The sequence below is a fragment of the Topomyia yanbarensis genome, chromosome 3 (genome assembly GCF_030247195.1).
Source record: "Topomyia yanbarensis strain Yona2022 chromosome 3, ASM3024719v1, whole genome shotgun sequence".
In the NCBI taxonomy this organism is placed as follows: Eukaryota; Metazoa; Arthropoda; class Insecta; order Diptera; family Culicidae; genus Topomyia; species Topomyia yanbarensis.
In genome coordinates, this window is record NC_080672.1 from 214553301 (window position 1) to 214564833 (window position 11533).

At 44.7% G+C, this 11533-nt stretch overlaps 1 protein-coding gene across 1 annotated transcript; it reads right to left on the reverse strand.

Annotated features, from left to right (window-relative positions):
• Nucleotides 1-2191: 2191 nt before the first annotated feature.
• On the reverse strand, nt 2192-4297 carry LOC131687640 (ras guanine nucleotide exchange factor R-like). Its single transcript, XM_058971726.1, has one exon. It carries the CDS (start codon nt 4295-4297, stop codon nt 2192-2194), a length of 2106 nt encoding a protein of 701 aa, XP_058827709.1.
• Nucleotides 4298-11533: the final 7236 nt, after the last annotated feature.

The window sequence follows — 11533 nt, forward strand, 5'->3', positions numbered from 1 at the left end:
TGCTGGCCTTGCAAACATCACATGCTTGTACATATTTGCGGATGTCCGTTGCCATTTGGGGCCAATAGTGGTCTCGTTGAATGCGATGCTGTGTGCGCTCACACCCCAGATGAGCTGCTGTAGGTATATCATGGTATCGATGTATGAGATCCTGGCGCAAATGCGTAGGGATGACCTTCTTCCAACGATGACATTTACCTCCAGTTTCATCCTTCATGATGCAGTTTTTGTATAACTGATCTCCGATTATTCTAAAGTCTGGAAATCTATCCGAATCTGTTTGAATCTCCTCCAGTAGTTTGTCGAACCACGGATCAGAAGTTCCTGAATGAGCAGTGTCTATTGCGTTGACTATTTCCACACGACTCAGGCAGTCAGGAACAACGTTTGAGCTTCCCTTACGAAACTTAATATCGAAGGAATACGCGTTCATACGAAGAATCCATCGAGCAAGGAGCGGTGTAGGATTTTTCATCGTTTTCAGGTAGGTTAAGCTTGAGTGATCGCAGTACACTGTGAAATGTGTACCTTCGAGGTATCCTCGGAACTTTTCGATCGACCGAATGACTGCAAGACACTCTCTCTGTGTTACCGAATACTTCCTTTCAGCTGATGAGAGTTTTTGCGAAAAGTAGGAAATAGCCTTCTCTCCTCCGTTGTAGTCCTGCGTGAGTACTCCTCCAATTGCGACATCACTTGCATCACAGGCGACTGCGAACGGCTTGGAATAATTTGGAGTTGCCAATACTGGTGCCGAGATTAGATGTGACTTGAGTGACTGGAAAGCTCTCTCGCAATCTTCCGTCCACTTGAATTTAGTTTTTGCCTTGGTGAGCTGTTAGCGGGACTGCCGTTTGTGAGAAGTCTTTGATGACCCGTCGGTACCAGCCGCACATCCCGATGAACCGTTGCACTTCCTTCTTATTCGTTGGAGCGGGGAACTTACTAATAGCTTCCACTTTGTCCTCATCTACGTGCCAACCTTCTTCATTCAGCACATATCCTAGGTACCTCAAGCTCTTCCTGCAGAAAACTGACTTTTCTGCGTTGATTGTCAGACCAGCATTCATCAATCTTCGTGCGACTTCTTGCAGAATTTCAAGGTGTTCTTGAAACGATTCCGTGGCTATTACCAAGTCGTCAAGATACACAAAAACTTTTGGTTCAAGATCAATGAACAAATGATTCATGACTCGAGATAGCGCTTGACTGGCCGTGGAAAGGCCGAATGGAACTACGGTGAACTGATAATGTCCTCGCTGAGGGATAGTGAATGCCGTTTTCTGTTTCGATTCCTGTTCAAGCGGTATTTGCCAAAAAGCAGATTCTAGATCTATTGAAGATAGGAACTTCGAACCGCTCAGGTTATTTACGATCGAGGCTATCTGTGGAATAGGGTACGCCTCTTGGACGATGACAGAATTCAACTTTCTGGCATCCAGGCATAATCTCATAGAGCCGTCCTTTTTCTTCACAGCGACCGTGGCATTATTCCATGGGCAGCAATCGGCGTTTTCGATGACCCCCAGATTCAGCATTCTGTCTACCTCCTTGTTCAAATCATCCAGGATAAACTTGGACATTGGATAGTATTTCTGTTTGAATGGAGGTGAATTTCCAGTGTCTATCTTGTGGTAGTACAATGTTGTTCTTCCCAAATGTCCTTGATTCTGAGATGTTGGAAATTTCCGAATTACTGCCTGCAGCTTCTCCTTATCTTGCTTGGATAACGTATCAACGATCGATGTTCCGCTTTCCAAGTTGTTGGTGATTCCGCAAATGGTTGGTTTCACTCCAAACTTGGACCAAAAGTCCATCCCCAAGATAAGAATAGGTGGCATTGTTTCGATGAAAAGTATCGGTAGTGTGATATTCTTGTTGTTATACGAAATGGGCACATGAGAGAAAAACGATATTCGATGAACTGAATTATCTGCAGTTTTTACTTCTCCGTTGACCGGAAATTTAGTTAGTCCTAAATCTGTTGCAATTTTTGAAACGGATCCTCCAATAAGACTGCATGTGGCATCACTGTCGAGAAGTCCACGTATTTGCTGACCTAGAATTGAAATAACGGCATATGGACGATTGTCTTTGTTATCGGGGTCGATAATTATGGAGTCTGCTTTACAGAAGGCTGGAATATCGTTTAATAAAGGGGTATTTACTTTATCGGGAGACCTCACGCCGCTTATTGTGGGTTCTCCCAGTGCCGGTTTCCCGAATGCTGAGTGTCCAATTGCTTCCAACGCAAGATGCATGCATCGCAGTTACGCGTAGTGCATCCTTTTTTGCCGCAACTGTAATAGAAAAGGTATCGCTTCGGATTGGGACATCTCGGGTAGGTGTGACCAGAATTTTCGCATTGCCAACATACGATTGCAGAAGCAAGATCTCTGTTATTGTTATTGTTTTCTCTAGCCGGGCTTTCGCCTGTGTTGGTGGATAATCGTTCTCTCCAGTTATTTTGCATCCGAACCGCATTAACCTCTTCTACTGTATTTGCTGCCGCTTCATTCCGAAATGCCATGTCTTGCTGCAAAACTTCACGCTCCTGAATACGAAGTGAATCTAGCTCTTCATCGATGTCTTGACTTGATTCCATCGTGTTGACTTGGGCGGTACTAAATGACTGTCTGTTGAAAGTTGGACGATTTGCATTGTCCATTCTGTTGGTGGTCGAACGCTGAAAGATCGAGGGCTCAGGTTTTGTCCAAGCAGTGCGAGATGTGAAGGGGGTGCGAGCTCGTAAAGAGTAAGATCTGGAGACCTCAAAGTCCCTGCAAACGGCAACTAGATCACGAATTTTATTTGCTCGTGAAGCTGCAGCTATTGGCGAGAAATCGGAATTTAGGTGAGATTTAATGATGAAGAGTTTCTCGGATTCCGATATTGCCGGTTCCACAATCTCAAAAGCTGCCACTAAATCTCTGTAGAAGTTGGTGAACGGTTCATTTGGACCTTGGAAACGCAAATACAGGTCCTGCTTTACAATTTCTGAGTAGTTGGGCGGCAAAAACTCCTGTTTGATCTCGGCCTTGAAGATTTCCCAAGTTGAAAGGCTAAGGTAAGCACGAGTATACCATTGAAGTGCTCGCCCTTTTAGCAAATGTTTGATGGACCGTAACAGAGTTTGCTCGTCCATTCCTTCTGTGTCTGCATAGGTATTCACTTGATTTAGAAATTCACCTAGCTGTATGATGTTGGGCTGTCCAGCGTATTCAAATGGCCATTTGTGTACCGGCTGCGTGAACCTGTTTGCAGATGGTTGTGGATTTGGTGTTCTAGGTGTACTAGGTCTGTTTTGAGATCTTAAGAACCGCAGGAAATCATCACGTAAGTGAGGGGGAATATGGTTCAACCCTGGTACCTGATGAAGTATTCCTGATTCTTGGTGGAGCTGTGGATCCCAATATCCTGAGATTGAGTTGTTCTGAAACCCCGAAACTGGAATTCGTCGATTTAGTTGATCCTGTAACTGCACCTCAATCTGCTGCCGTCTGACTTGCTCTTGGTGTAGCTGCTGTTCTAACTGCTGTTGCTGTTGTTGCATCTGGTTAACCAACTGCTGGTGTTGTTGTTCTTGTCTTTGTTGTTCGAGTCTAAGTTGCTGGTATCGTTGCTGCTGCTGTTGGTGTTGACCTATCAACTCCTGCAGTTGCTGTAAATTTTGCTGTTGATATTGTTGCTCGTACTGTGTTGATTGTCCTTCCGGAATTTGACCGTCTTTATTTTGCTGCAGTTGTTGTCTCAACTGTTGTTGGAGTTCCTGTTCTAATAGTTGTTGCTGCTGTGATGCGTCTTTTATGCTTGATTGAAGCTGCGCGATCTTTAGCCTTTGCTGTGTATCTGGATCTCCAGGCAGTTCTTCTTCCACCTTTTTAGAAGCTAGATTGCCTAGAAAATGTTCAATTCTCTCTAGTGTTTTGTTTATCTTGGCCATCGTTTTGCTGGCATTGGATGTGATCATCGGATCCGATATAATGGAAAGCCTAAATCTGTAATGCATCAGTCTTGATCTGCATAACCTCGCTTGATTTTCATCGTTTTGGCGAAATGCGGCTTCCAAAACTTGGAAAATTGGAGGAAGTTTGGCTTGGCATTTATATATGCTATCGACGTCCGAGAGAACGTGCGTCGATGATGTTGGTGCGGATGCTCCTCCGGCGTCCTCTGTACTCAAAATTTGAAGTGGTTTTGAAATTTTCCATTTGTGGTCCTGGCCTTTCGTTCCTTTTACAGTCCTTACCATCAACTCGAAGTCCAGTTCCTCTGGAGAAAGATGCTCTAAATCCATGTTTGTTTTCCAGTGTTTCACCGTCCTTTTGCTAAAAAATCACTGATCACCAACTTAACGGCACTAGAATCCTACGCGCGAATGAGGGTTTTTTGGTTGGGCGCCAATGTTACGAATTCCCTAAACGAGGCAAACCACACAAATGTAAAGAGTACCATATTGAATTGGCGGGAGGGTCGTTAACGCATCTGTCACCTCAAGTACGACTCTAAGCGGACTCGGTTGATCACTTTCAGTCTATAGAGGAATGCTGCTAACCGATTAGCTTAGGGAAATGAAGCTGTATCTCATACAAGCGAAATGGCTCACGTAAGGTAAATCAGTACGGTATCGTTAGCTACTTAAGAATACATCAATCTATCATTTCAAACTTATTTCTATTTGCTTCACATGATTTCACAGACCGTTATCTTCAGCGCTAGGGTGTCGGTGGGGGCCCCGTGTCGTTGCAACTGCTGCTCCGCATCTCCTGCCGTCGATCAATGCACCTGCTGAGTCGCGCGACCGGTCGGCTACACTGCTTGTCACGCCGCTACACTCTCGCACCGTGCATCGTCACGAATGCACTGCGGTCTGTCACGTTGCACCTTGCTGCAGACTGTGTCGCACTCGTGGTGCTTGCTTGCTGTGCGACTCCTTGCACACGAACGTGGTCGTCTCGTCCTTATCGCTTGAACCAGCACGAATAATTTGGTGGACGAAAGTGAGTGGTGGTGGCCCGTCCGGCTTCGTACTCGCTCCGCTAGCCCGATATTACTGGTGCGAGATCGTCTTCGCTCGGGTAAAGATGAGGGGTTTGGACTGTAAATAAAAAGCCCTCTAACGAGGTTATGTCTCGTTTAATGAGGTTTGCCGGACACTCACATAGGCAATCAACTGTACCTGATGATGGGCTTTTGATGAATTGTCGTAACTATTGCTTCACTCTAACCTATCAGATGCACTACTAGATGGTATTGCGTGGAATTTATCACGATTCGGCGTGCTTTCAGATGATGGAAATGTGGTTAGGATTTACTCTGCGGCAATGGTTGTGATCGCTTACCTTTTAAATTTATTTTAAATTTATTTATCGCACGCATCAACAGGCCGCACTCGGCCCCAATGATGGAAACTTAAATTAATTACATTTAAAAAACTGCAGGAATCGCTTTCTTAAAGTTATCCGAGACAAATGAAAGTCGAACAGGTGCGACACACGATTGAAGAGGCGTTGTAGTCCCGTGATAGCGGCATTAGCTGTTTGAATAGTTCGTCGAAACGGCACTCTCAGAAGAACGTTTCCGCGTAACGTTCTGGACCTTGCTTGGATGTTGACTCGCTCTAATAAATCTGGAGGATCGATGCGTCCTGACAGAAGATCAGAGATGAATAAGGCTCTTGCAGTTTCTCTACGGCGCTGAAGGGTATCGAGCTGGATGAGTTGACACCGACTCTCGTAGCTTGGTAGACGAAAAGGATCGCGCCAAGGCAGGCGTCGAAGAGCATACCGTATAAATTTTCGTTGAACGCCTTCAATTCGATCGCTGCTGTTCATGTAATTCGGGTTCCAGACTGACGAACAATACTCCAGCATGGAGCGCACTAAAGAGCAGTAGAGGCTTTTGAGACAATAAATGTCTGTGAAGGATTTAGCCGTACGGAAGATGAAGCCCAGGCTTCGCGATGCTTTACCAACAACATACGAAATGTGATTCTTAAATGTAAGTTTCGAATCTAACAGCACTCCAAGATCCTTAACGCAGCTCACCCGGGAAACAAGAGCTCCAGACAAGTTATATTCAAACTCAATGGGATCCTTTTTTCTGGAGAACGATATCACAGAACATTTCGCCGGATTCAGATTCATTCGGTTGTTTTCACACCATCTGCTGAAAGTGTCAAATTGCTGCTGCAAATAAAGTGCGTCCGTTCGGCTCTTAATTCTGTTGAAAATTTTCAGGTCATCTGCATACGACAACCGTGGCCCTTTCAGCTGATAGTTTACATCGTTGAAATAGAGAGTGAATATCAAAGGTCCGAGATGACTTCCTTGCGGAATTCCAGACGTTGCGGAGAATAGTTTGGAGTATGCATCACCTATGTTCACACTGAGTTGACGGCCAACGAGATAGGATTGGAACCATCGCAGGAGTGATCCACTGAAGCCAAGTTTTTCCAATTTAGCGATTGCGATATCGTGATTGATTTTGTCAAAAGCTGCAGATAAGTCAGTATATATAACATCAGTTTGTTGACTCGCATCGAACCCTTCGGACACAAAAGAGGTTAGAGATAGTAGATTCGTCGACGTCGATCGATTCGGCATGAATCCATGTTGGTCTTTAGAAATATATTCCTTACAGTGAAAAAACACTGACTCCACCACGACTAACTCAAAGAGCTTGGAAATGGCACAGAGCGCAGAAATTCCTCTATAATTGTCAATGTTCCTTTGACCTTGAGAGGTCGAGCTGATCGAGACCTATGTGAATATTGCTTTTTTTTTTATTCATTTCGTTTATTTGATAGGCACAAATGCGTTAGCTTGGCGGTGCCAAATTCTTTTGTTTTTACATTGTGTATATTTTAAAACTAGGAGGTTACAATGTTGAAATATTTTTTTAAAAAAGAAAAATTTTACAGCTATCTTAAGACTAGAAATAAGATTCTATATACAAGAGAGGGGGCGAAAGATTTTTTTATGAAAAAATTTTAAAACAAGGAATTCAATAGTAATAATTTTTAGGAAATATTTACAGTTATCTTAAAACTAACAATATAGTTTGGTACACAAAAGGGGGAACAAATATTTATGAGAAAATTCGCAGGTGTTTTAAGACTAGGGATACAATTCTATTTACAAGATGGGGGACAATAGTTTTAACAAAGAGGTAAAATTACAACTATCTTAAAACTAGGAATACAGAATACAAACTTGAACTTTTTTAGCGGAGACTTATGCTTGGTCAAGATATTCAGAGGGGGGCTGTAGAAGCAGTTGTATCAAGGACAGGGGAGAGAAAGCGCAGATGGTGACCGGGAGAGAAGAGCCAAACTTGCAACTTTCGCTCAAACGGGAGATCAGCGAAAGATTACCGCCTCAGTCTAGTAGGTCGGATTGGCGGATGGTATTCTTCGGACCCGCGGGGAATCCTTCAAAAGTCATCGGACCTTGAGTCGCTCTCGCTTCAGTTTCCGTAGTGGTAAGTGCGACGGCGGTTACATAGTTGCAGTCTGGAGCTGATCGGTCCCACAAGGCAAGAGAAAGCTTCTAAAACGAGAAATAAAAAGAGAGGGGCTAAATTGGGATATTTGTCGTTTTTATGAAAGTATAAATAAGGGACATATAGGGGAAATCACGATTTGCCAGTATATCTCGGACTGGCACATTGGGTGGTCTACCTCGGGCCCGAAGGGAATCCTTTAACTGAGACCTGGCGTCCAAGTACCCGGCGCATACCCAGACAACGTGCTCGATGTCGTGATAGCCCTCGTCACAAGCGCACAGACTACTCTCCGCAAGCCCAATACGCCGCAGATGCGCATCCAAGGTGTAGTGGTTGGACATAAGTCGGGACATTACACGAATAAAATCCCGACCCACATCCATCCCCCTGAACCAATGCTTCGTTGATACCTTTGGGATAATGGAATGTAGCCATCGTCCAAGTTCACCATTGCTCCACGAGGTTTGCCAACTGTTGAGTGTCCTCTGACGACAAATACTAAAAAAATCGTTGAAGCAGATTGGTCTTTCGTATATGTCACCATTTAATGCGCCCACCTTTGCTAATGAGTCGGCCTTTTCATTGCCCGGGATAGAGCAATGAGAGGGGACCCAAACAAAGGTAATTTGATAAGATTTTTCAGATAACGTACACAAGGACTCCCGTATCTTCCCCAGGAAATATGGGAATTGCTTTTTGGGCTTCATCGCACGAAGAGCCTCGATGGAGCTGAGGCTGTCCGAAATGATGAAGTAGTGATCTGTGGGCAGAGTGTCGATGATCCCAAGGGTGTACTGAATTGCAGCTAACTCTGCGACGTAAACTGAAGCGGGATCATTGAGCTTGAATGAAGCGGTGATAGTATTGTTGAAGATACCGAAGCCAGTGGACCCATCGAGATTTGATCCGTCAGTGTAGAACATTTTGTCACAGTCGACTTCTCGGAATTTATTATAAAATATATTGGGGATCACTTGCGGGCGTATATGGTCCGGGATTCCACGAACCTCTTCCTTCATGGATGTGTCGAAGAATACAGTAGAATCAGAAGTATCTAGGAAACGAACACGGCTGGGAGTATATGAAGAAGGATTAATGCTCTGTGCCATGTAGTCGAAGTACAAGGCCATAAATCGGGTTTGAGAATTAAGCTCGACGAGCCTCTCGAAGTTTTCAATCACCAACGGGTTCAGAATGTCGCATCGGATGAGCAATCGATATGAGAGTTCCCAAAATCGATTTTTTAGCGGAAGAACGCCCGCCAGCACTTCGAGACTCATCGTATGGGTCGAGTGCATGCAACCCAAGGCAATGCGCAAGCAACGATACTGGATTCTCTCCAGTTTGATGAAGTGTATGTTCGCAGCGGAGCGGAAACAGAAACACCCGTACTCCATCACCGACAATATCGTTGTTTGGTACAACCTGATCAGATCTCCTGGGTGAGCACCCCACCATGTTCCAGTTATTGTTCGGAGAAAATTGATCCTTTGTTGGCATTTCTGTTTCAGATACCTAATGTGACATCCCCAGGTACCTTTAGAGTCGAACCAGACCCCGAGATATTTAAATGTGAAAACCTGGTTGATCGTTGCACCCATTAATAGAAGCTGGAGTTGCGCCGGCTCACGCTTCCTAGAAAAAACAACCAACTCAGTTTTCTCCGTGGAGAACTGAATACCCAGCTGAAGAGCCCAAGCAGACAAATTGTCCAAGGTATTTTGTAATGGTCCTTGCAAGTCGGGAGCTTTGGGCCCTGTAACAGAGACCACCCCGTCGTCTGCAAGTTGCCTTAGCGTGCATGAATTGGCAAGACAATCGTCAATGTCATTCACGTAGAAATTGTAGAGCAGGGGACTTAGACATGAGCCCTGGGGAAGACCCATGTAGCTAAATCGCGATGTTGTTAAATCGCCATGCGAAAAGTGCATGTGCTTTTCAGACAACAGGTTTAGCAAAAAGTTATTTAAAATTGGCGAAAGACCATGCTGGTGCAGCTTCTCTGACAGAATGTTGATAGAAACTGAGTCAAAAGCCCCCTTAATATCCAAGAAGACTGATGCCATCTGCTCTTTGTTAGCATAGGCCATTTGGATTTCTGTAGAAAGCAACGCAAGGCAATCGTTCGTCCCTTTGCCTTTGCGGAAGCCAAATTGTGTATCTGACAGTAAGCCATTTGCTTCAACCCAATTGTCGAGGCGAAACAAGATCATTTTCTCGAACAACTTCCGAATACAGGACAGCATTGCAATCGGCCGATATGAGTTGTGGTCGGAGGCTGGTTTTCCTGGTTTTTGGATGGCGATGACCTTCACTTGCCTCCAGTCATGAGCGACAATGTTACCCTCAAGAAACTTGTTAAATAAATTCAACAAGCGCCTTTTTGCAGTGTCAGGTAGATTCTTCAGCAAGTTGAATTTGATTCTGTCTAACCCTGGGGCGTTATTGTTGCATGATAAGAGAGCAAGTGAGAACTCCACCATCGAAAACGGTGTTTCGTTCGCGGTATCGTGAGGAGACGCGGCGCGGTACGTTTTCTGTACCGGGACAGAGTCCGGACAGATCTTCTTGGCGAAAGCAAATATCCAACGGTTTGAATATTCCACGTTCTCGTTGGTACTATTACGGTTACGCATACGTCGAGCCGTACCCCAAAGAGTGCTCATCGCTGTTTCTCTCGTTAACCCGTCGACGAACCGGCGCCAATAACTACGTTTTTTGGCTTTCATTAGACTCTTCATTCGCCTTTCTAACGACGCGTACTGTAGATAGCTAGCGGGTAACCCGTCTTCCCGGAAGGCCTTATATGCAGTGGACTTTTCCGCGTACAGCTCTGAGCACTCTTTATCCCACCACGGGGTGGGAGACCGTCCATGGGTATTCGCGCTGGGTACTGGTTTAGTCTGAGCTTGATTCGCACTGTCGAGAATCAAGCCAGCCAAAAACCTGTACTCTTCCTCCGGAGGAAGTTCTTGAGTGGATTCGATTTTAACGGATATCGCGGTCGCGTAACTCTTCCAATCAATGTTCCGTGTGAGGTCATACGAGACATTGATTGTTTCCGATGGTCTTGAACCGTTAGCAATTGAAATCACGATAGGCAAATGGTCGCTACCGTGGGGATCAGGGATCACCTTCCACGTGCAATCTAACTGTAGCGAAGTCGAGCATAGAGATAAATCCAACGCGCTTGCGCGTGCTGGTGGTGTAGGAATCCGCGTCATTTCTCCCGTGTTTAAGATGGTCATGTTGAAATTATCGCAAAGATCTTGGATTAATGTTGATCTATTATCATCATGAAGACAGCCCCATACCGTACCGTGCGAGTTAAAGTCTCCCAGAACTAGCCGCGGTGCCGGTAAGGATTCCGTGATATTACAAAGCGTTCGGTGCCCTACCGAGGCTCTAGGAGGAATGTAGATGGAAGCAATGCAAAGGTCTTTACCTTTGATTAAAACTTGACAAGCGACAATTTCAATGCCTGGTGTCGAAGGGAGTTTAATTCGGTTGAAAGAATAGCATTTTTTGATCCCCAAAAGTACTCCTCCATAGGGGTTTTCTCGATCCAGACGAATTATATTAAAGTCGTGGAAGTTGAGATTTATATCGGAAGTTAACCAAGTTTCACATAATGCGAAAGCATCACATTTTAAACTATTTAGTAAAAATTTAAAGGAATCGATTTTCGGGAGGATACTTCTGCTGTTCCACTGTAGAACAGTGATCGAATCGGTGACCTCGTTCGATGACTTAGCCATCGAAGGATACGATCGCTGCAAGGAGGGGCCATTTAGTAGTCAACTGCTTCAAAAATGTTTGCACTATAGGGAGAAAACGTATCAGAAGGCTTTTAAGAGGATCAGTAACATTGAAAGCTGTGAAAATTAAGTCCACTATGTCAGAAAATTTCATTAGTCCGCTACTGGACTGAGTATCTGTTTGAAAAAAGGGGACACTTGGGGTTTTTGGTGTCCCTGGAAGTGGTGGGTACTCCTTGTTAGAATTAATATTTCCAAGTCCTGGAGCA